General features: G+C 37.6%; 2 protein-coding genes across 3 annotated transcripts; one reads left to right on the plus strand and one right to left on the minus strand.

Moving 5' to 3' along the window:
- Positions 1–1,243: 1,243 nt before the first annotated feature.
- Positions 1,244–5,682, plus strand: LOC122047932 (proteasome assembly chaperone 2-like). Of its 2 annotated transcripts, XM_042609469.1 has the most exons (8): positions 1,244–1,440; positions 1,523–1,688; positions 2,056–2,114; positions 3,776–3,894; positions 3,983–4,220; positions 4,309–4,432; positions 5,058–5,166; positions 5,581–5,682. In XM_042609469.1, exons 1-7 carry the CDS (start codon positions 1,381–1,383, stop codon positions 5,141–5,143), a joined length of 852 nt encoding a protein of 283 aa, XP_042465403.1. In that variant the 5' UTR covers positions 1,244–1,380; the 3' UTR covers positions 5,144–5,166; positions 5,581–5,682. The 2 variants fall into 2 exon arrangements, with proteins under 2 accessions (XP_042465403.1, XP_042465402.1); XM_042609468.1 differs by lacking the exon at positions 5,581–5,682 and having other exon boundaries at positions 1,245–1,440; positions 5,058–5,340.
- A 1,916-nt stretch (positions 5,683–7,598) lies between these two features.
- LOC122049678 (transcription factor RAX3-like) lies at positions 7,599–8,719 on the minus strand. The gene is made up of 3 exons (XM_042611039.1): positions 8,444–8,719; positions 8,215–8,344; positions 7,599–8,142 (listed from the first exon to the last, which is right to left on the minus strand). Exons 1-3 carry the CDS (start codon positions 8,577–8,579, stop codon positions 7,767–7,769), a joined length of 642 nt encoding a protein of 213 aa, XP_042466973.1. The 5' UTR covers positions 8,580–8,719; the 3' UTR covers positions 7,599–7,766.
- Positions 8,720–25,839: the final 17,120 nt, after the last annotated feature.

The following is a 25,839-nucleotide window of genomic DNA, read 5'->3' on the forward strand; positions in this document are numbered from 1 at the left end:
TAAATTTTAAAAAAAAGACGGTCTTTTTTTGTTTATGTGACTTGGTACTTCATTTAATTTCTAGTTGTTTTTATGGATAATTTTACATGCAGTCCTTATTGATAAATAAATTTTTTCATGCAGTCCCTATCAATGAAAATCTTTATTTTCACTCCCCAGTCAAATATTTTTACCTAATTGTTCATGATATTTTTAGGTACAAAAAGTCTAAAAATCAGTATAAATTCTCTTAAATTGAGTATATTAACTTAGAATATAGTATATTTTCTATCAAATTGAGTATGATTTTTTTTTCATCTCAAAATATACTCAATTTTAGTTTAATGTGCTGAATTTAATAAAAATTATACTCATTTTTAGACTATTTGTACTGAAAAATATGAGGGTTAATTTCAATAGAAAATATACTCGATCCTAGTATAGAGTACTCGATTATAGTGTAAAGTGCTGAATTTAACATGAATTATACTTATTTTTAGACTTTTTATACCTAAAAAATAAGAGGGACAATTTTGATAGAAAATATACTCGATTCTTAATATAAAGTACTGACTTTAAGAAGAATTATACTCATTTTTGGACTTTTTGTACTCAATTTTGAAATTTTTGTACCTAAAAAATTTGAGGGGCAATTTAGGTATCAATATTTGCATGAGGGAGTTGAAACAAGTAATACTTTGCATGCAGGGAGTGGAAACAAAGTTTTTTGGACATGGGGATTACATGCAAAGTTAACATTGTGATTGGGGATTTTTCTCTAATTTACCATTTTTTTATCATAGCAACATTTTATTTTAACCTAACTCTAATATGTATATTTAACAATAAAAAACTAGGCCCAGCACAGCCCTTTTTGTCATTGTGCAAAAAGGCGGGTCCCGCCGCCCAACGGCCCCCTAGGCCTGGCCCCACAGGGATCTTAGGAGGAGGTAAATCAACGGTGAATACTGACCCGGGTAAAGCGTGATGTCTCCGGAATTTAACACAACCTACCTAGATTATTCATCTAGTGCGCGCCCGTAGACCTTCGACCCTACAACTCATTGTGCAAGGATACCACACCTTAATCGGTTGATCCAGCCAGCGGGGGCAAGTATACAATTTTAATAGATCTGTCATGATTGTATTCAAAATCTGCCTCGCATGGACGATAAAAAAAATATATTTTAAAAAAAAATTAATTTAATTTAATTTAAACTAAACAGCCCTTTTGATTTTTGCCATCTATACTTTTGGTCCTCTTCCCTTCCATTTTACCTCTTTATTCATTTTTCCAGATCAACGAGCTGACCTTCTTGTCTCCCAAGCAAGCGCGGTGAAACTATAAAAGCTTTCGATCCGGCGAGCGAGGCTAAAGCCCTCCTCTTTCTCTCTTCCGCCATGGAATTCGCCCTCGAAGAAGGTCGTCACCTCTCCGCCGATTGCCCTGTTCTTCTCCTGGTACGCCATCCTCACTCTACTCCTCCATCTCCTTCTCTGGATTTCCGCTGCAATTAGGGCACCTTTGCTGTTTATTTTTTAGCCAGGGCTGTCGATCGGCAACGTCGGGCAGTTGGCCGTCGATCTCTTGATCTCGTCGACTGCAGCCAAAAGAGTTGGCTTCCTGGATGCGCCTTTCTTGCTCCCTTGCGTTGGAAATGATGCTTACGGTCCGGAACCTTCGGGGCTCCTCTCCCTTCCCCTTGAACGTAATCGCTTCTTCCCAACATCTTTTTTTTCCCCATAAAGTATTCTCCTTTTCGTCGCGGCTACATGTTTGTGAGAATGCCTATGCATTTTGTACTCATTTAATTATTTTGGCAAAGTCCTGAAAAGTATCAACGGCCGTTCCGTAGTTCCATTTCCTGTAATTAGTATCTACTAGATTTTTTTTACCGTGCCGTTCTGTTACTGGTCTTATTTCTTCTTTCTCGGACTTCTATCAAATAATCGTATGCTGCCATTAGTTAGATTAAGATCAAAACAGCCAGTAAATTCAGTGTAAACTCCGTTGATTTTACATTTTTTGGTCTCAGGATGTTTGTACTGATCCTTCAAGCTATCTTCCTTTTACAGTTTATGAATCTACTCAGCATGCTTTAACTCTTATCCAGCAAAGGTCTCCAGTTGTCAAGGTGATTGGGATTTTTCAGTCAGTTTTAAGTTGTAATCACACTGAAGTAGTAGTGCGTATTAATTTGTTATTTTTCATACACGAGATATCAGAATTTGATTATTTTTTTCAATATTTCTAAGCACATATTAACTAATCTGAACATTTTATAATTTATTACATTCAAATCTTACTATTAAATCTCCTTTTCTTTTGAAGAATTTGCATATTGTAGCTTTTAATTGGAATCCTCGCTTTTGATTTAAGATTTCTCATTTATTTATTTATTTATTCAGTTTGTCTTCTAAAGTTAGACATAGTTCTTAATTTAGCCCCTTCGCTTCTAGTTGTCTCTTTTTGTCCCTTGGTTCAAACTTTCTCATCCCAATTTCCTCCTTATATAAACACTTCACAGCTATCCCAATTTCCTCACTATTATAGTGATATTATATATTTTCGTTGTAAAGCTAACAACCTCAGCGTTAAGTCAACATCAACTATCGTATGAGCTAATTTTAGGATCAAACAAATCTTTGGTGGCAACTTGAAATTTTGCTTCTTGTATAGCTGTGCTAGGAAAATTGACACAGACATTGTAATCATGACAGCACCAATTGGAGTTTTTTGAAGGCCTTCTAGTAATCACCCTAAAGAGGTCCTAAACTCTAAAGAAATCATCATCCAAACTCCAAGATTAAATAAAGTTAGTAGTGTGGTTTAGGAGCGGGAGAGCTAGTATGTAGTGGTGTTGGAGATTTTGCTTTTACCTAAATGTGGATGTTAATTTTATCATTTCATTAGCATTGTACACAACGCAACTTATAAAGTTAAATATTTCCAAGATGAAGATCTTGTAGTAGCTTCATTGGCACTAGGTTCCGTGCCTGGTCCACTATATTAGGATTTTGGAGGCATGAGGATTCATACCTCAATTATTTTGTTGGTAAAACCTTATATTTCTAGAAAATTATATATTGTAAGTTTCTGTCATACTTATCTTTTCCTTTAAATATCAGTCTCGCACATTCGCACCAGTGTTCACATAACAAACAAATTCTATGCTTCAATGATAAGGTTTTGTTATGTCTGTTCTGTTATGCCTATCAATTGCTATTCCGGTTGGCCGTTCCTACCTTTTTATTTCAAACTGCTAAGATGATATGCATCCGTTCTCTAGGTTGCCCTATCTTCCAATATTCGCAATTGTCCTTCTATATCTGCACACTATTTTTGTTCATTTTAGTTTACTGTGAATGATTTAGATTAGCTAGATTTATGACTGTGTGAGTCACATGTTGAGATTTCTAAACAGATTTTTTTTTTCTTCTCAATTGTAGTATGTCGGGTATTTAGGAAATAGTCTGGTGTTTGCCCCAGTCTATGGTGAAAGTTATGCGAACTATGAAGATATACTTGTGGAATGTGAAAGCTTTCGCATGATAGAATAATGCATAAATACATCATGAAGAAACATAATATAAAATTTTGCTTTAAGTCATGGTTTATATCTAGTATATATTTTGTTTATATTTGACACAATAGATCTTATGCCAAAAATATTTCAGTAACATGACTGTTCCTCCTAAAACTGGAAAAAGTGAAGTGCACCTGCTGTGCAATGTGGCAGTCGTTGTTGCTATAGAATATATTGAGATGAACATCATCATTCTATGTCTTGGGCAGGGAATGATGGTTGAATTTTCTAAAGAAATGGCAGACTTTGTATCTAGCATCGGAAAGAAACATATTGTTATTCTTTCAAGTTTAGATTCTGGTAGACTGAAGAAAATTGTCGCATCCAGGTACCTGATCTTTATCTTCATATCTGTTTACCTTTTTGGTTTTCTTGTCTCCTTTATTTTTTCGTTTGTTACTTCTGTGTCCATTCAGTGATATGCAGGTATACTACATTTCAAGTGTGAACAGTGATGGAACTGATGCTGAGTGCGAGAGGTTAGGATTTAAGAGGCTGGAAGAATATGATTCAACTCAGAGACGATGGGCATATCTCAATGAACTGGCTGAAGGAAAACTGGTTCAGGATGATGAGATCAATCTTGAAGAGGAACTGGTTGACGACGACTATTATCCTGGCTTACCCTTTGCTGCCTTATTATCTTGTTGCAAGGTGCTCCTTTTGTTGCCCAATTAAAAAACACTTTCTCCTTAGCATGTTTTTTACTGGACTAACTTAATGTTTGGGATGTTGGAAATAGGCTAAAGGTCTGAAAGTGACTTGTCTATTGTGCTACTGTTCAGAGGGGGACAACATTCCTGACTCCTTTCAATTAGCTGATGCAGCTTGCAAACTGCTGAAACTGACCCCAGATAAATTATCTGGTGAGTGTGGCAAATCAATATACAAATTTTCATATCGCTTTTCTTTCTTTGTCTCGTGGTATGCATCTTGGATCAACTAGAGCTGATTCAACTATTTGGATGGATTCCATGATCTCCAGGGTTGCATGTATATATGATTTTATGAATACATTTGATGTTAACTATTTGTACATGCCAGCATAGCCATCCCTTTATTGCTTGTTGTGTTGATTCGATCAACATCTTTTACACCACCCATTACGGTCTCTCCTATTCTGTTAGGATCCATGATAAATTGGGTAGCGATATAAATATTAAGAATCTTGTTTCGTGATCAAGTTCATCTTTAGATCATGAGTTACTCTTGATGCAGATTAGGTTGGTTGACAAATTGTGTTCTCTATCAATATGTGAACTTGTCTAAGTTAAACATGATCGAGATAGAATACGCCTCTAAAAGATCCAATGCAATCTGTTCCCCATTCAACTCGTTTGAAGTCCTCTTGATCTATTCCCCTCTAGTCAATTCTCCAAACCTCGGTCCAAACTACCTGAAACAACTAACTTGCTTTCATACATTAAGTTTCATGTTGTAAGAATGCACCCAATCTATTGATACTGAAGCTTTTAATGCTGTTTACTACAGGTGATGCTAATGCACAGGGTGGATGGATTGTTCCTCTGTCATGGAAAACAGTTTACGGTCCTCCGCCCGATATGTCACTGTTTTAGACTGATTTCATCGAATTGTACTGGTAAGATGAACTTTTAGGTTCTAATACCTGTTCCTTGTTTGCAATGAAAGTCGAGGCACGAAAAACTTTTCGCGGTTTACTAAATGTAGAACTAGTAGAAGGATGGATTGATGATGCATCCGCGAATTGATTTTTAGTTAGATTAAAGTCATTTTATTACCATTTCAATCAAAATATTGCAAAGTGAACTAGTCTATTGGATACACATCAATCCCACTCAATGAATTAAGTAGATCCATAGCACCTGGTCGACCTTCTTGATTACAAATACACAAGATGAAATTGATATGTTGACGAGAGTGAGATTGTGATTTTAACAAAGTCAACATGTTTTTCTAGAGATTGTGTTTACTTTACAAAGATAAACATACTAGCTAAGATTAAAATTTACTCTTCTCTCACTTTCTTTTGTAGGATAACAAGAGTCTTCAACGTGACCTTAACATTTATGTGTAGGCGTGTGTTATGATGATGAATACGACTACACTATTCGAATAGCTCTCGTCTCAAGCCTTACAAAGAGCTAAGTCATCACTAGGCCACTGACCCTAATGCTTAGGAAAGTAGAGTGTGGGCATTCAATGATATTGATGAACACTTGAAGCAATGTATTGAAAAGTCATGATCAATATTTATTAGAATGACATGAGACATCACCTTTGCTACAATGGTAAATGACATTATTGGGAAGGGTTTCAACATGCCACTCCCATCCCAAACAAAAAATAATACTAAATAATTTCTTCCGTCTAACACAAATGATGATATTCTACTAAAAACTTTAAAAAATGGTGATGCTTACTTATTATTAGAATCGTCGAATTAACATCCATATTGGCTAACTACTAATAAATATTATATATTCAATTATATTCATTTTCATCAATTACATTACTCTATTATTATTGATGAATATTCCTTCCACAGTTACTCGATGATGAAGATGCATGCATCGATTATAACTTTTCGTTGACTAGTGCAAAACTTAGACTATTAATTTTCATGCTAAATTAATTAAGTTAAATTATTGTTTACTCAACCTATCTAAAAGTATAGTCGTACAATTGGACCTAACTATGTAGAAAACATAATCATGCATTTATTACTACAAGGAAGAAAGTTAAGCATATTTCTATAAAACTATCATTGTGCATATGTAAGGTGATAAATTAAGAAATTGAGTAGACTATTGTATGAGAAGATATTTTTATCTATTTCATCGAAAATCAACCCTGGTATATATCTATATATCTATCATGTGGTGTTCAACTTAACTATACACTGAGGATATATTTATATTAAACAAGTTCATATAACTCATTGCTAATATATATATATAATTGTATATCCTTACCTTGTATACTCATGGACAACTGAATGTGAATCTGGACGCTTGTCCGAGTGTTTCGATTCATTTTTATCGATCAGGGCACCCAAATGAAATTCTGAGCATCTGGATTCACACTCAGTCTCCCATGAGTGTACATAATAAGGGTGTGCGAGCTAAATTATATATATATATATATCTCATTTGTATATAATTTTCTCTCTCTCCTACATGCACATTGGTGTTTATTTTTACAAACCAGTACCAACATAAAAATCAGCACCAACACATTGGTGCTGTTTGAAATAAAACAACACCAACACGTTGGTGTTGTTTGAAAAAAATAGCACCAATATGGTGCTGGTCTAAAAAAAATAGCATCGTGTTGATGTTGTTTTGAAAAAATTAGCACTAACGGTGGTGCTATTTGAAAAAAAATAGCCATCAACGTGGTGTTATTTTGAAAAAAAAACACAAAATAGTACCACGTTGGTGCTCTTTTTCAAAACATGGTGCATGTTGATGTTTTTTTATTCAAAACAGAATAACATGGTGTTTTTTTTTCAAATAGCACCAATGTTAGTGCTATTTTTTTTTTCAAAACACCATCAATATGATGCTATTATTTTTTTCCAAATCAACATGATGTTATTTTTTTAAAATAATACCAATATTGATGTTGTTTTTTTTTCAAATAATATCAACATTGGTGTTGTTTTGAAAATAACAACACTAACGTGGTATTAATTTTTCAAAACGTTGATGTTGTTTTGAAACAAACAACATTAACATGTTGATGCTAGTTTCAATAAATTAGCACTAATATGTTCATATATATATATCTATATATATATAAAAGATTTTATATTTAGAATTTATGCTTTGACTTATATTAATACGTATACAAATAAATTCAAATTAGAAAAATAGTTTAGATGCGTACACACAGAATATAATATAAGATGAATAACCTATCAAAAGTATATATATATATATATATATATAACTCATTATCTCAAAATATATAACTCATTGTCTCAAAATGACTATCTCAAAATGGCATTCTCTCCGTGTATGAATTTATTAACCCTAAATATCCACATAATTAATAAACCATGTTCTAATTATTATTTTAAAAGTATAATCGGGTGCACGTACGAGGCTCCCGTATTGGTGGGTCATACGGCAAAATATTTTTTTATTCCATTTTACAAAAGACTATTTTCGAAATTTGAGACCTACACTAATTGTACATACTAGTTGTGTGGGTCCCTCAGTTCACCGCCGGCGGGGCCACCGCAAATGAGCTCTCATCGCCGTCCTCTCCGAAAAGCCAACCCATCTCCTCCAAGCCGACCGAGCTGAACTGGAGCAACTCGTCCAGCTCCGACATGAGTCCACTTGCCGAAGAGCAACCCGATGAATAATTACTGACAGAGTCTTCGCCGCCGCCGCCGCAGGAGGGAGCCACTGCCGGAGCTCTGGTTTCTTCGTTGTCCATCGAGGCTGCAGGAGGCGAAGGTTTCTCCTTCCGGGAGGCGACGGCGCCTCCGCCGCTCCCGAAGAGCCTCTTCTTCAACTTGGTGTTCCAGTAGTTCTTGATCTCGTTGTCGGTCCTTCCCGGCAACCTCGTCGCAATAATTGACCATCTGTTAAAATCAAACGAAATCACTATCAATTCCGAATAGTTCTTGATCTCGCTGTCGGTAATCACCGATCACCTGCTGCCGATGCTGACGAAGAGGCTGCAGATGATGTTGTCTTCCTCCGCGGAGAAGTTCCCGCGCTTCAAGTTCGGCCGGAGATAGTTCAGCCACCGGAGCCGGCAGCTCTTCCCGCACCGATTAAGTCCTAATTAAGCAGCAAACTAATTAATTAACACACGATTTATGAGATGATTAACTGATAAAAGCAATGCATTAACAGGGAATTAAGCAACTAATCACTCACCGATCTTTTGGGGGAGGGCGATCCAGTTACCGCCGGTGCCATGCTGCTCCACGTAGGACTTCAGCTTCTCGTCCTCCTCCGGCGACCAGGGACCTTTCTTCATGTTAGCCTTGTCGCAGCAAGGGGCTCGCCCCATCGTATCAAGTCGTGTTTGTCTTAATTATTTATTATCATACGATAGGATAGTAAAATTAGATTAATCTTAACTATTTAATATCAATCCATAGCATAACAATGTTATGCTATGAGTGATCACTTAAGTGGTTAGTGTTGGTGATCAACTAAGAGACCATATATATAAAAAATGATATTGGAAGAAAATAAAGAAAATTTTAAAATAAAAGAAGAATTTACATGTTTAAAATTTATATTATTAATAGTGTTGAATTAACTAAATGATGAAATGCTGAGTTTGAAATTATGATATTATAATTTTTCATTTTATTAAATTATTTAGGAATTTTTGTAGCTTGAATGTGAAATGATGGGACTTTTCCAATATCTATTCGTTTTGTCAGACAATAAATTGATTGCTAGACTGATTGAACAAGGAAACGTTTTCCTCATCCCTCAATTTTTATTTATCTTTAAATTATTATTATAAGAATTATTGAACGTTATATTAAAAAATGTTTTTCTTATTTATTAATTGTACTTTAAGATTTAATAATAAATTTTGGATATTAAAAGATGACACCTTCCTATTTATGACTGTCCAATATGCTATATTAAGTTTAATTATCAAATGATGTATTATTATTATTATATTAAGTTGTTTATAATCCTGACAATAAATATCCCTTGGCGTCTAAGTAAATGGAATCCATGTGTCATTTTAATTAAGTTATATATCAAATTCTTAGAAGATTTTGTTCTTCCTTTGAAGCAAAGTTAAGCAAAAACAACAACAAAAAACAGCCAAAATTTAACAAATCCATGATATTATTATAGCAACATGCATGCTTGAGGGGAAAATAACATAATTTTATTTTTCTTTACATTTATTTGATTTGGGTCCTGAAAATAGGAGATATTTCATGAACCAAACACACATTTTTTTTATATTAAGGTATCAAGATATATAGTTATTAGAAATGGCCAAGGCAAAGTCAACAAAAATATATAGAAAAAACATGAAAGTTATCAAGATTATATTGCATACTACTGTTAAACTTTAATAAGCTGGATATAGATTTTTATGAAGAACTAGTCAACTATGGGTGTTCACCAATGAACTTATGCAAATAGTCAATGAAAGACTTCAACAAGCAGCCAGAGTTGATCCAGAAACACTTTTCTTCTTTTCCAATCTTTCTCCTAAAATTGCAACCTGCAACCTAATTGAACCCTACAAAACCACCGTCCAAAGCCCACAGAAAAAAGTTACCCATGGAGAAGCATTGCACCTGGTGCTGTAATTCCTGCAATGATGCTGTGTTCTTGAGTCCTTTAAAAAAAAACAGTCTTTTGTCTGCTGCTTTCCATGATTTGGTTGTTGTAGAATTGCGTGGCCTAGTTGTAGACTTGATCCAAATTCAACCATGGAAAAGAAAAGAAAAATGTCTACTTCAAATGAATAATAATGACGTGGATACCACCACTGCATTTATAGTGAAGAACTTGATGTCAATGTGCATTTACAGTCGGTTTACATGACATCGAAATCATTGGACAGGTCACCATCATAGAACAGTTGAGCAAGTAGCAAAAACCACTCAAACTTTGTTATAGTCATTAAAAAGATTCTGAGACAAATATGGGACTGCTAAATACATCCTAAAGAAACAAGGCAAGCAGAAGAAAAGCTAAGATAAGCAATATAATCAATGACAATAATCATTTACAAGCTTTGAAAAGGTAAAATTAGAAAGAAAATTATTCTCACAAGCTATTTGTTCAGTATTCAAGTTAACATCTAATCTCATTGATAATCGAGGTCATGAGGTTATAAGGAAGTTCCTGAATTTTTATTTCATAGATGATGATGTTCCATCATCACCGTCCTCTTCAATCCAATTCATCAGCATCTTGATCGGTCTCTTGCATGTTAAATGTGTCATTATTCTTACCAACAAGATCATTGGCAAACTAAAATGCAAAAAAGAAATTTGTCACCGACTACTAAGTCTTTAACATGCATTTCAGCCTGTCAGTGATCTTGTTGTTAAGAATAATGACACGCTTAACAAGCAAGAGAACGACCAAGATGCTGATAAACTAGAAGATGAAGAGGTTGGTGATGATTGGAACGTCATTATATGTGAAACAAAAACTCTGGAACTTCCTTATAAGCTGATGACCTCAATTATGCTCATTGTAGAGATTAGATGTTAACTTGAATGCTGAACATATAGCTTGTGAAGATAACTTTTTTTTTTTTAACCTTTTCAAAGCCTATTAATAATCATAATTATGTTATATGTCTTAGTTTTTCTTCTGCTTGCCTTGTGCATTGTTTGAAATCCTTTTGCATCACAACCTTGTTGTTTAGGATGTATTCAGCTTAAGCCAAAGGTGTAGGTTTGATGAAACGGCAGCCCACCCTTCCATAGCGCACAAACTTTCAGTCATTCCAACACCCATCAATAAGGAATATCATAAACCTCCCTAGATTGTCCTTCAGATGCATCCTTCCTCTCTGTATTAATTTAGATAATGATGATGGTTTATAACATCAAAAAGAAACAAACAAATGTTAGACACAATAATATGACGCCGGAGATTTTATGGGGTATTAGTTGAATTTAAATTCAATTTACAGTAGAGATGACCTGAGCGGATAATCTCAGGTTGCCAGCAGGGGCTAGTTTCTGCTCCGAGCTGAAGAATTACCGAGCAAGAAGATCGGCTGAGCCACTAGTCTATGTTGCCGAGATGAGGTCGGCCGGTCGGTCGGTCGGTCGGCCGGGTCAGTCAACTGCAGGTCGGTCGGTCGGACTGCAGGTCGGTCGGTCGGGTCGGTCGGGTCGGTCGGACTGCAGGTCGGTCGGTCAGGTCGGTCGGACTGCAGGTCGGTCGGTCGGTCGGACTGCAGGTCTTGACAGAAAGGATGACCAGATCTGTTTAGAGCAGAATGATCAAGTCTGTTTAGAGCAGATCTACAGAACAGAAGACCAGGTCTGCAGAGCAGTACCGACAGAGCAACAGATCTAGACAGAGCAGTAAGGTCGGGCAAAATCCCTATCGGGCAAGCTGACCGAGGCCTGCAAGTAGCAGTTTCCTTGAAACAGATTCGCCCCCACCTTCGGCTGTGCTTCGAGGCTTATTTGGGTGATCTGTTTCCCAGGATACAACGGTTTGACCGTGAACTCTACCAAGCACTGATGGTCACGACGAACTGAGTGGTACCCGAATACTACCGCGGGCAATCTGCCGAGCAGGAGTTGCACGACAGAGAAGGGGAATGAGGAGGAGAGCTTCTGCTTGCTTTCACTGTGTTATCTGCGTAACCTTTTACCTGTGATCGTAGCCTCCTTATATAGGAGCTCAAGGCCAAAGGACAACATTAATGATCATTTCAATGTGTGGCTCCTTATCTTTGAAAATTACAGGACTCTTCCGAAGCTGATTTCTGCTTATGCAGCACTGATTCAAATTCCTCGCTTTCTAGTTGTGATTCAACCTCGCTTTTCAGTTGAACAAATGAATTTAGATTATGATGATGGTTTATAACATCAAAAAGAAACAATCAAATCCCTTTGACATGTGTATATGCTTAATCAAGGTGGATTAAACATATAGGTAAAGAAAAGAAATACCGGTTAGAAGAATTTCCATTTTGCCTAGCTCTTTTCTGTGACTTCAGAATTTGTTCAGAATGAATATCTGCATTATTGTCAGGTAACATGTTGCTCGGCCTTTTTTGGCCTAACCATGAATTTACACTGCCCAAAATTGATGATTTCTGTATAAAATTCTCAAGTAGTTGGTTAGATCTACTACTATTTGTTCCAATAACAAATGGGCTTTGAGCATCAAGAACTGGTCGCACATCAGACATTGGATTCTTCCCATCCAAAGCATATTTCACACATTCAATCTCTGCTCCGTATGCTTTTTCATACCAATTAGACACGGTCTTCTCGGGTGTAACAGCTAAATCCTGAAGATTATCTACTTTTTGAGCATTTATTTGTTTATCAGCAACATTATTAGTCAGATGAAAACTTACATCTGTTGATCTGAAATCCCTAAATTTGTCTTGCATTTTGCTCTCCAGCTTCTCTGTATCCAAATCTTTATCAAATGAATGCTTGAATATCACCTCGGTGCATCTCCTGACTTAAAAGTAGCATGACGCCTTTTGAGATCATCTTCCCGAGCTGAAATATCATCTAATGTCCTTAATGTAGAATTGTGTGTTCGGGCTGATTGTGTTTCCAAAGATTCTGCGGCAAGTAGCTTTCTTTCAGTCTCAACCAATTTTTGTTGTGCTTCTTCCATCATTGTCTGAGCTTCGGCAATCTTGCATTCATAATCAACCGCCTATTCCACTAGATTGTCATGCAAAGCCATCTCAATCTACATAAGACCACATACACAAAATTCCAACTCTTTTCATCATAAAACCAGAATATTGTACATAATATTGGAGTGCAACAATCAAGGCATATCTATAGATCAAACACTGATGAGTTGAAGGTGTTCCCAGCAGCCATGAAACGTTGGTTGGTGATCCTGCACCTAGAGCACTGCATCTATGTAAAGAGTGGGGAAGAAGGGTTGTTTAGATCTATGAACAGGGTCGACAAGAACGAGTGATGTTGACACGATCAGAGATTGACATTAATGTGTACTTCTTGTTATGCGACTTCCAAGTGTTCAAGGCGCTAGTGAGCAGCTACATATACAAAAATCATGCAAAGATTCAAGTGGTGAAAATAAAATAGGAAAACCAAATTTCAAGCAATTGAAAAAGCTATGATTGCCTTTGTGTAGTATTCAATAGTAATTCTCCTAATGTTCGGTCCCTCTAATTAACTAGGAAATCATGTTATAGGGATGGCTCAAACGAGTGACAAAACTTTCATTCTTTACAAACACATGACATCAAGGTGGACTAGCTTTGCCAGATGATATCACATTGAGATGGGAAACCAGAGGCTAAAATTGCACAGAAATTATAATTCAATACAAATTTGGGTAAAAAATACAAGTTCATGCTGTGTCTGTGATGTAATCTCTTTCTTCCATCTTTTTTTTTTTTCCATTCCAACTCTTTTACAAATAAAACCAGCATATTGTATGATCCTATCTGGAAACGTCGCCGACGAACAAACCATAAGTTGGAAAGGATACTACCTTGGTTGCCAATGGTCTAGCAATAACAAGGATTGACGGGTAGATTTGTTGGAGTCTGGACAAAAGAAGATGAAAGAAAGAAAGTTTGAATGACGGTCAAAGGATCCCGACACAGCCACTTCAACTCTCAAGTAAGTTTTTGACAGAGGAAGAAGCAAAATGAAAAGGTATTTAGGGTTTTGGATGCATGTGTAAAGTTATGCTTGATGTAGTGCGTGCTAAAACCTGTTTCAAAAATATATTTAACGATAATAAAAACATAATAATTCCTAATTATTATATCATATACATCACACACATACAAAAATAGAACATTGCTATATATGATTGCATAATTAAAATTTTACTTAACCTAAATTACTCTAGATATATGTGATTATTTGTGATTGAACCTTATAGATAATGTTGGTTATCCTCGCAAGACTAGCCTTCGGAAGCCTCACCTCTATTCGTATTCACGTTGAGTTTTCATCAAGATGACTTCCAAAAGTCTGAGTCTAGTCTCCGCTTCGGCACTAGTTTAAGTGGGGAGATGAAATGATCTAAAAGATGATCCCTCTCACATTTCGGTATCCGGCGGCGTACGCAACCAAAACTATACCTAACGTGGAGTGTACCCACTCGCTTCGACGTGCGGCGACGTTTGCATCCCAAGTTCCCAACGACATGTAGCGAGGTGAACGACGCAACACTTGATGCAGTTATGGGCTAAAGACACTATTGCCGGCGGTCTCGCCATCGGCAAGGTCTTTGACAGTCAAATGTTGACTACCGGATGAAGGGGCAGTCGTCGGCAGGAGCTCCGATGACCAAAGCGATTTTCCGGCAAGCTCGCAGCTGATGGAAACTTTTTCCGGCAGCAAACAAGGAGAGGCTTCTCCTTGCTTTCCGACGGCTACAATAGCTTTTGGACGGCTGAAAGTCGTCGAACGACTGGAAGAGGCTGGTGGATGGTTGGACAGCCCTTCCCAAGGGTCTGTCGTGCGGCGAACAGCAGCGGTGCCGCTTGCCACTGGCTTGCGTCTGTTGCTAGCGTCCAACGCCGGCTAACGGTGGCTATTGCCCGTCGAGGTCGGCAGCTTCAGAAGCTCCGATGACCAGGTGGTGGCAGACAGCACGGTCGGAGGTTGGCCTTGGTCGCGTTTTCTGCTGGCGGCGCGGAAACGCAAGGAAGAGGGAGAGGGACTTCCGTTGCAGCAAAAGGCGAAACCCTCGCCCCCAGGGCCCCTACCGACCGGACTCACGGTCATTGTGAGGGAGGTAAATCGTAGCACCCGAGCTAACATGGGACGTACCGGGTGGGATACAGGGATAGGGGATTTATTCCCCCGTTACCACTGAGTTTCGACCCGACGGCCTCATTGCAGCAACCTCCGCCCCATGCCATCTTGGATGACCCACGGGGTCTGGGAGAGGGACTTCCGTGAGCATAAAAAAGGAGAGAGAGAAACACAAATAAGGAAAAATAAAAACTAACTCCAAAATTAAATTTAATTCTAAAATTCAATTTATTCCTCTCTCATTGATCCCGTCCGAAAATTGAGTCGGATGGAGGAGTCGATGATGAGGATGAGCACTTTGACGAGGTGAAGACTTTGATCGAGGTGCGGGGGACGTATACGGGCTCTGAACCTTCAGGTGGATTAGGAGGGGAATTGAAGGTCGCTGAGGGTACCACAAACTTGCGCACAAGTAGATGATTCACATGGGAGCATTAGAGCCAAAAATTAGGGAAGTGTCCTTAGAGCAAACCCTCCGACCCTCAAGTAGAGGAAGGTCCCCATTATGGTGATAAAGTATCGGAATATCCCTGACACCTAGCCATTATTCTCTAACAAGTAGTTGTGATTCCTTAATAGGATTGTCTCCTGCCTATAGTCCAACTGACATTGGGACTGTTCAGGAGTATACTGTGGAGATGCTCAGGAGAAATGAAGGGATTGAGCCTTAGGGGCCTAACTAGCTAAGAAGCCGACCGGGAGTAGACTGAGATAATACCCAAGATAAATGAGGGGACTGAGTCCTGGGGGCGACCAGCTAAGAAGCCAATCGGGAGTAGATTGGGACAATGCCTAGGAGAAATAAAGGGACTGAGCCATGTGGGTCGACTATCTAAGAAGTCGACCGGGAGTAGACTAGGCAATACCCAGGAGAAATAAGGGGGTTGAGCCCTAGGGGCCTGACCGGATTTATGACCGGTCATGAGTTATATCGAGAGTCGTGCTTATAAGATGGGAGGACTATCCTAGAAGAACTTTCAAGCTTTGACTGTTGCTTCTTGTTTTGGACCCGACCAAGGACTTCCTGACATTAATTGTCACATCTTCTTAACTTTTGACCGTAACGCCCCCTTAACTATTGACCTCCCCATATTACCGAGGCCCTCCATTATGCATCATATCACCCATCGATATCTTATATGGATCTCCTATCAGGTTTAGATCAAATCCAAATTCATATTCACTAACCCGCAATCCATACCATTAACCTTAAGTTTGGTTCAAAATCAAACCGCTTGATTCAATAACGAAATCAGTTGGTTTAATAACCAAAACTCTTTTAATTAAAACCAAACAAATTTGGTTCATTAATTAAACCAAAGAGTATCCAACTCATCTTCAAAGATGTGGCCCAACCGTGCTTCCATTATGCCAAACTCTTATCATATTTTCCCTTCATCTAGTTCAATAGACTTAATCTCTCTTGATCTAAGAATCTAATTCTCAAACTCATTTAAAGTTTTTTTAATAAATTCGTAGTGTGTGATCTTATAAGTTTCAGGTTACATTAGCCGTCCATAATTAACTATTAATTATGGATCGATCATGAATGGAACCTAGTAGTACATCATGATCCTAATTGACCGAAAAAATAAACTGTTGATTCCAAAACTACTTTGGAACTTTTCAGCAACTACAGTGAGTCATGCCTCGTTCCTTTCACTTATCTTGTACCTACTTGATTCAAGACATGGTCTATGTGTTAGTCTCCACTAGCTGACTATATTACACTTAGCCCAAGTAATACTTCCTCATCCCGTGGATTCAAATTACTCATATATGTGTCCAAGAGTACAATACTCTTAACATGTGATGTTTTGGCTAAAAACTTTGAATAATAATCCTGGCAAGTGGTCATAGGGCATCTCCTCGCAAAGAGCCGTGAATTCTCTATTGGCTATCCAAATACCTTCGCGCACTTCGACTTATACCCAATCATCCCGGATCCACACCTCTACGGAGATGCTTGCTTAAGATGTCAAAGAATAAATCTTCACAACTAAGGTAACTTGAATACCTTAAGTTGAAGGAAACTTGCACTCGAGCTGTAATGAGATCTTCATTGATATATCTATTATAAGATACGATAAATTAAATAATAAGTATTATTAGAGAAATAACCTTATGAAAATTTTTAAATTTTTTTTTAAATTTAAATAAAGTCTGTATGATACATTTTAAGGGGATGAATTTATTAGACTAAGAGGAAACCTATTTAGATACCTCAATTAAATTGGGAGTTGATTAATTAAGTCAACATATAGCTGGTTAATCAAATACTAGGTATAAAAATATCTAAATCTAACTTCTCTTCATATCATTTGTTGATTCTTTTCTCCTCACTCGACGCTGCTATCCACCTCCCCCTCCCATCTCATGATCTCACTACGCTGCCCGATTGCCCGTCGTTGCCGCTGCCTGGTGCCGTTTTCGTAGTCAGCCGCCTATCCAAGAAGCAGTGTGCCTTGTCACAGCGACCTCACGATCGTCGTCTCCATTGTTGTCTCCCGCGTTTGGTCGATCCACAACTGTCCTTGCCCACACTTGTCTTCAAAGTGCACCGTGACCCAACATTGCCTTTGGCCAGGAGCAAGGAACCGCCAAGGGGCCATGCCCTATCTATGGGTAGCGCCATTGTCACCTTCGATGGAGCTCCCATCGCCGCCCCTCTTGCTCATTGGCGCTGACATCCGAGCCAAATTTGACACCACCCATCCTCTTGACGGTGGATACTAGAGCTTGCCAAAAATTGAGCATTTGAGCACTTAATCTGTCCCATTTACCCATCTCCGGCCACGAGCAACAGCCACGGTCCTCACAGTGCTTCTCCTGCCAATTGTTGCGCTATCGAATGAGAGCCGCCATCACTGATTCATAGTCGTTGGACTGCCGGGAGTTATTCTATGCTGGAGAGGAATCTATCGACGCATATTTAGAGTGAAGGATCGAAAGATGCGATAGAAGGGGGGTGAATATCGTTTTTTGAAAACTTTTCTTTTGAAGCATTTAAAACACGAGTAGTGCAACGAAAAATAAAAGACTCATTTCGGTTACTTGGTTCGGAGCCTAGGTCGACTTCTACTCCAAGACCCGCGATCCTTGATCGTACCGTTGGATAATTCACTAAAACCCTTCTTTCCGAAATCTCCAAAAAGAATCAATTCGTATAATAAAATGTGTAAGATAGTAACAGCTACTATCTTACTTGAAATTAAGTACAAAACAAACTAAATAAAATATACCGACACTAGATAGAAGATGGAGCTTGGTCAAAACTTCTTAGATGGAGCACCAGCTTGCTTAAACATAAGTAGTAGAGTAGTAGCATGAACAATAACTTTGCACATAGATGAACTAAAAATAGATAACCTACCTCGAACGTCGAGCTCCCCTTTTATAAGCATCATTCGATCGACTGATAAACTCATCGGTCGACTGATCAGTTCAGTCGACCAAACCTTCTATTGGTCGACTGAACACGCTCCCTTCCATCTTCGCTAAGATCCGATCTTCGTGCATTTAATGAGCATTAATGGTTCGATCGACTGATCACCTTGTTCGATCGATCGAACAGTGAACTTTCCCTGTTCATCGAGATTCTTCATTAATACGCCTTTAATATGATGATCATTCAGTCGACAGATCCCTATGTTCGGTCGACATATCAGACATCAATATGATATGTGCCACGTCTGCATAGTTCGGTCAATTGATCCATGGATTCGGTAGACTGATCAACCACTTTACCAAACTCTACTTCGACTGATCTATGGTCTAAATCAACTAGGTTCAGTCGATCGATTCTGGCGTTCGGTCGACCGATAAACTTCGATTTCAGCAAAACAGAGTTAGAACGAAAACTTCTGTAAAACAGAGTTAGCACAGAATATGAATAATAGTAAAATGCATGAGTAGTAATAGATAATAAAACTATTTTGATCTCAACTTGAAAACCTTCCCGGTTTCTTTAGTTGGATCAGCGACCTAGAGTTTGTTCCTTCCCGGAACACGCCCTCACTATCGTTCTTCTCCAGTTGCTTACCTCAACCTACCTGCCAAACATTGGTCCTCCAGACCTGTTTGGACTTTGCCGCTTAGCATCAGATCGACTCATCAGGACTTTGCCTTGATCTTTGGTCCTCTAAACCTATTGAGCTTCCCTGCCAAGTGTCGGGTCCTCTTGACCCACTTAGTCTTTCTACCTGGCTTCCATGATCTGCTAAGTCTTTTCTGCCTAGCCACGACTAGGACTTTGTCGGTTGAGTAAACAGACTGCACACTCAGTCAACTTGTTAGATCACAACAAGTCTTAACTTGAACTTTTGACAATATCAAAACTCAGGTTTGATTCTCGTGCATCATATACCAACAATCTCTCCCTTTTGGATGTTTGGTAATCAATGTTCAAAGTTAAGTTAATAACATATGCAAAGATAAGTAAACAAGCAATTTTTACTTCATTCTCCCTTTGAATTTACTATCTCTCCCACTTTTACACACATCAAAAATAGGAGAAACATAACTAAAAAGTTAGAACCATTGAACATGGTTTTGAAAATAAAAAAATTTAAGTAAGTTTCTAAAATATTTTAAAAGTAGATATTCGAAAACTTATAAAGATATATTATGAAGATAAATTTTGAAAGTATTTTGAAAAAGTTAAAAAGAAGTTTGAAAATATATAGTAAGATTGAATATTTATTAATTTTAAGTTAAATTTTAAAAATTTGGTAAGGTAAAAGTTTAAAGTAATTTTGAAAATTTGATAAGTTAAATAATTAAAAATTTGTTGAGTTAAAGGTTTTAAAATTAATTTTGAAAATTTAAGTAAATAATTTTAAAAATTTGCTACATTAAAAAAAGTTGAAATTTTTATTAAGTTAATAATTTTGAAAATTTGTTAAGTTAAAGGTTAAAAAGTAATTTTGAAAAGTTTGTTAAGTTAATAATTTTGAAAGTTTGATAAGTTAAAGGTTTAAAAATAATTTTGGAAAATTCGTTAAGTTAATAATTTTAAAAATTTGTTAAGTTAAAATAATTTTAAAAATATGTTGGTTTTGTCACGCCCCCAGAGGAGACCCTGTCCGAGAAAATTTCGGCAGCATCTCCCCTGTACGGTGGACAATCTGAAACTTTTCTACATCTCATATACATCAGCCACAGACGGCTGGAATAATAACAAGAAATAAAAACAATCACCACGCAGTTTATATATATATTCAGCCTCTGGCTGTCACAACCACGCAGTATATAATAGTAAACAACAAAAGTACTCTGACTCGAAATCCACCCTACTCAACTACACTCGTAAAGCTCAAAACCGACGAACTCACCTCTTCTGCCATCCAGGCAGAAAGTAGTAGAACAAAACCAAATCCAAATCCATCAATATAATAAAATCTATATCATGTCCATAAGCAAATAAAATCCAGAACATAACGAGTTCAAACAGTCTAGAACAGAAAGAAACCACAGAAAACCAAACATATCCTGGAGGTCTGCAGGACCAGCACTATGTGCAGTGAGGACTAGCGACTGGAACTCCCTCCTGACAGCATCAACCTGAAAATATCCACAATGGAGGCGGGGTGAGTCCAACACTCAGCAGGTACAGTTGATATGCAAAGTAAAGAAATAACACCTAGCACTAATCATGCGGACTCTGATAAGAAAGATAAGAATGCATCTGAAATAAGAGAATCTTTACTAACCAGTCCTGAGTATAAGGTCAAACAGTCCAGTGGTATAGGAATCTGTATGCATGTCAAACATAGGTATCCAAACAATACGCAGCATATAAATGCAGTAAACACAAACACAAGAAATAAATGCATCATGCATATGATGCCAATGATGCGTCCTGGTCACCCCGACGCCATCGATCATCTCATACAAAAGTGAGGCCGAGTGGGTAGGGTGACAACCGTGCACTCTGTCGTCACTACTCCGATGAGTGACCGAGTGGACGGATGCGTTGTACACCTATCCTCCTACCCCAAATCATAGATGGGGGAGCGCAATGCTCTCAACTCTCGGTACTCAAAGACGGGGAGGAATCCCTGCCGGATAACACGTTGTGTCACACTACCCATGAGCGGACCAACGGTGCCTAACAGAGTCCCTGCTGCAACACACTCAGCCTGAATCGACCACTAACCCATGAGTGGTGGTGTGTGCAGATCCATGTAACTGGCGATGTGCTCAACAATAATGGAGCGGACTATCGCACAGCATGCAATCATGCAAATGGTGCATGGCACTAACCACAAGAATATCCTGACCTAATCCACATATATATAAAAATGCATCAAAGGTCAACGAATCCAAAACAATCCAAAGGTATACAGAAGGTATAAAACCTAGGTCCTGAACATGGTCAAGCATGGCATATCACTACCCCTATAAGCATGTATAAACAGGTAAAATATACCTGAGATGTAAAACCAATCAATCAATCAAGCATGTAAGATTTGGGTAGTGATTAACCGAAACAGATAAGAAACACAATTAATGCAACATGTTAATTTAATTACTAAGCATATCAAATGACATAAGTCAAAAGTACCCGCCTCCAATAGAAATGTCCAATTCTGACTCCGAGATACTCGTCTCGCGTCAAGATCCTGTATTACCAATTGTATATATTTTTATTTAGCTACATTCTCATAAATAGCTAAATAACTCTCTAACCCTAAATTAGGGCAAATCCCTGACCAACACATAAACCCAATTCATTCATACATCATGAATCAAAATTACTACACCTTACCTCAATCAACTGTTGTAGATGTCGACATAAAACCAGCTACTGGAAACAAGGATGAGTTGCTTGATCAAGAACACCACAAACAACAACCTTTCTGCCACTGCCCAACCACTCAATTGATCCAAGGTAGGATAAAAATTAAAGATTACAAATCCAAACAACAATCTAACCTTACCTCTTCCTCACAGCCCCTCTTCTGATGATCCTCAGCCAAGATCGTTGCTACTGGCAACCAGGGGAATCACTGGACCAAAGCACACCACAAGCAAACCAGATCAAAAATAAAAATCCTTGCACCTACTAAATTTCCAACCAAACAAAAACCTCACCGTAGACTTGATCAATGGCAAAGAGCACTAGGGCACAAGGTGGCCGTCGGCTCTAGGGCTCGGGTGCCGGCACAGAGGAGTCGGGATCACCGTACGCAGCGGGGAGGAGCGGCTGTCGCTGCACTGTTTCGTGCGGGAAAGAAAGAACTCGGCCAGCGACAGCGTCGGGTACGCACGGCTAGGGCACTGGTGGCCGGTGCTAGGGCTGTGGAAGAGGGGGAAACGAACGGTGCTCGGCGTCAGCGTCGGTGGGCAGAGAGCAGGTGGTCGGGTGGCGCCGGGTGAGAGAAGAAGAGAAAAATGGCGCCGGCGGCGGAGAAGAATCGGCGGTTAGGGCAGTGGTGGCGACGGGGAAGAGAAAAGGTTTGCGGCTGTGAAGGCAAAATCGCAAGCGAAGGGAAAGAATAGGGTTTCGGCAGAAAAAGAATTAATTAAAAAGAAAAAGAAAAGGAATTATAAAAGAAGAAATTCCTCTCTTAAACGGGTAACCTAAACAGACTTTTCCGGGCCCTGTTCCGATCCCCGTTAACTCGTCCATACGAGCTCCGAAAAATTCTCGGAAAATTTCCAAAAATTTCGAAAAATTCCCTTATTAATATTCGCATATTTTTCGGTATTTTACAGGTTTAAAGGTTTTAAAAATAATTTTAAAAATTTAGTAAAGAAAAATTTGAAAGAGAACTTGAAAATTTGTATAGTTAATTTTGAAAATACTTTTGAAAAGAGTTTGGAAATTTTGAAAAAATTAAGTTTGAAATTTGAAAATTTAATTTTTTAATTTTTCAATTTCCTTGGTCTTGAAAAATTAAAAAATAAAAATTGAAGCTCCCCTAAAATTAATAAGTATCTAAAAGTCTAAACATATATATTTTTTAAATTTTTATTTTAAAAAAAAAAACTAGAAAAATGTTCTTATGATGAAATGTCCAACTATCATACTTAGCTAACTACTACAAGATAGCAGCTGCTGAATTAGGTTGGTCAATTTGAGAGTTCGAATTTAACTAATTTGTTACTAGCTAGATTTTCTAAATTGATCAATGTGTTTTGTTTAAAGCCCAGATTTATAGCGATACACTGATATAAGCATTTGAAATCTTAGACTAAGTCCTAAGCATCTCACATCGTTCTATGTTTCAAAATATACAAGCAAGGTATCCTATTGTGCTTGTGAGATGTTTGGCTTCTAAGACTATAGGAATATTTAATTCTACGATAAGTCCTAGGCTACTCCCAAAAGATAGAATATTTAGAAAGCAAATTTTAAAAGGAGAAATTTTGAAAATATAAATTTGAAAAACTAATTAATAATAATTTTTAAAAATAGGTAATAAAGAAAAAGACCTATTCTATAAATCACATGCCTAATACTCTTAATATGTGATGTTTTGGCCAAAGACTTTGAGTAATAATCTTGATAAGTAATCATAAGGTATGCATTTCCTCGCAAGGAGCGGTGAATCCTTTATGGGTTATCTAAACACTTTCGTGCACTTTGACTTATACTCAATCATCCCAGGTCCATACCTCTACGGAGATACTTGCTTAAGATGTCAAAGTATAAGTCTCCATGATCAAAGTGATGACTTGAATACCTTAAGTCGATGGAAACTTGCACTCGAGTTGTAATGAGATTTTCATTAATATATTTGTATATGTAAAGAATCATATGAAGCCTCATAGCAGATCACTCAAATGAACTAGTTATCATAACCAACATCCATGTTTAACTATAGAAATCCCAATGTCTCCCTCCAGTGAGGAATAACTACTTGGTTAGACCAAAGAGAATAGCACGTGCTAGTCTCACAGAATCGATGATGTCCGAACTCATCAATTCAACGATTAGGGATTATTTCAATACATTTATAATTGCACATGTAAAGATGCTCACTAGTTGTGATCTGATCATAAGTTCTCTCATGCTATGAATCATATTACGAACATTTAGTAAATGAATTTAAGATCCAATCATACACATAGGGAATGTGCACTCAAATAGTGAATTTCATTTATCCAATAAATGATACAATATCTAAGGTGATTCCCTTAGGACACATGTACACACGTACCTCTGCCCGTAGGGGCGGATCACTTTTTATAGGATGATGGTTGACGTTTTCCCCTTGTCCCGAGATTCACGTTGTTATCTTTTTCTTGAAATAATCTGAGATTTATACTATTGTTATTATTTTCCTAATATAATATGAGATTTGTGTTATTGTTATCATTTTCTTGAAATAATCCGAGATTCTGCGTCGAGGTATCAAGAAGACAAGTGCACAAAGAAATGGAGTGGCAGGGAGTCGGGGGCGCTAAGAAGTCGGGGGCACCAAGGAGTCAAGGTTGCTAGGGAGACGAGGTTGACTTGGTTTCCCTTTGCTTGAACCACAAAGAAGTTGGGGCACCAAGGAGTTGGGGTGCCAAGGAGTCGAGGTTGCCAAGAAGATGAAGTCGACTTGATTTTCCCTTTACTTGAATAGCCAAGGAGTGCTTGAAAAATGTGGATCAACTTTTTCTCCTTCATCATGCTTTGATAGCTTGACTCTATATTCTATTGAGGTATTTATGGGCTTACTATTATTCATCTTGAACTTCTTTAATATCTCTCTTGCATAACTTTCTTGTGAAATGAAGATTCCATCTTCACTTTAGTTCACTTCGATGCCCAAATAGTATGCCATGAGGCCAATATCAGTCATCTCAAACTCCTTAGTCATCACTTCTTTGAATTCTCCAAACATACTTAGATTACTTTCTGTGAAGATCAAGTCATCGACATATAGGCATATAATCAAAATATCTTTATCCTTATTCTGAATGTTTAGTGTTGTTCATAAGGACATTTGATGAAGTCTTTCTCTTGCAAATACTTGTCTATCCGGTTATTTCATACCCTTGGTGCTTGTTTTAGCCTATAGAAAGTCTTCTTCAATTTTAAAACTCTGTCTTCTTGTCCTTTGATTTCATAACTTGATGGTTGCCGAATATAGACTTCTTCTTCGAGAATTCCATTTAAAAAGTATATTTTTTTTATCTATTTGATGTAATCTCCACTTATTTTGGGCTGCTAAAACAATGATTAGTCTGACAGTTTCTAATCGAGCAACGGGAGCGAATACCTCATCATAGACAATGCCATATCTTTGATTGTAGCATTTGGCCACTAATCTTGCTTTATATTTTTCAACTTCTCCTTTGACATTTTTCTTTATTTTGTATACCCAGTTCACACCAATTTCCTTATGTCCTTTAGGAAGTGGAGTTAACTCTCATGTACCATTTTTCTTGATCACCTTGATTTCTTCATCCATCATATTTTTTCACTTTTTACTCTTTATAACTTCTTGGAAATCCATATGCTCGTAATCGGCAAAGAGACAAAATAGAGTAATATTATCGTGATTTTTAGTTATCTCATAAAGGTCACGTAAGCTTCTAAAGTGCGGTACTCTTTCACTTGAATTTTCACTTAAAGTTGATGCAGATGAATTTCCTGTGTACTTAATGTTGGTGTTACTAGTGGTTTAGTATGCTCCTCTCTTGTTTGCTTTACCTTTGGTTGCTCTACATTTTCTTCTTCAGAATATGGGAAGAAGTTGTAATATTCATTTTGAGATTCCCAATTCCATTCTCCTTCTTCATCAAATACGACATCCTGGCTGATGATTGTCTTCTCTATATCTGGATTGTATAATTTATATTCTTTTGAGTTAGTAT

Source organism: Zingiber officinale, chromosome 2B, assembly GCF_018446385.1.
Source record: "Zingiber officinale cultivar Zhangliang chromosome 2B, Zo_v1.1, whole genome shotgun sequence".
Lineage (NCBI taxonomy): Eukaryota > Viridiplantae > Streptophyta > Magnoliopsida > Zingiberales > Zingiberaceae > Zingiber > Zingiber officinale.

Bases quoted from the DNA above. Each gene is read 5' to 3' on its own strand.
- LOC122047932 (XM_042609469.1), top strand. From the start codon at position 1,381: ATGGAATTCGCCCTCGAAGAAGGTCGTCACCTCTCCGCCGATTGCCCT. The intron at 4,221-4,308 runs GTGCTCCTTTTG...TGTTGGAAATAG, and splicing joins CCTTATTATCTTGTTGCAAG to GCTAAAGGTCTGAAAGTGAC. The intron at 4,433-5,057 runs GTGAGTGTGGCA...TGTTTACTACAG, and splicing joins GACCCCAGATAAATTATCTG to GTGATGCTAATGCACAGGGT.
- LOC122049678 (XM_042611039.1), bottom strand. From the start codon at position 8,579: ATGGGGCGAGCCCCTTGCTGCGACAAGGCTAACATGAAGAAAGGTCCC. The intron at 8,345-8,443 runs GTGAGTGATTAG...CTGCTTAATTAG, and splicing joins CGCCCTCCCCCAAAAGATCG to GACTTAATCGGTGCGGGAAG. The intron at 8,143-8,214 runs GTGATCGGTGAT...TGATTTTAACAG, and splicing joins TTCGTCAGCATCGGCAGCAG to ATGGTCAATTATTGCGACGA.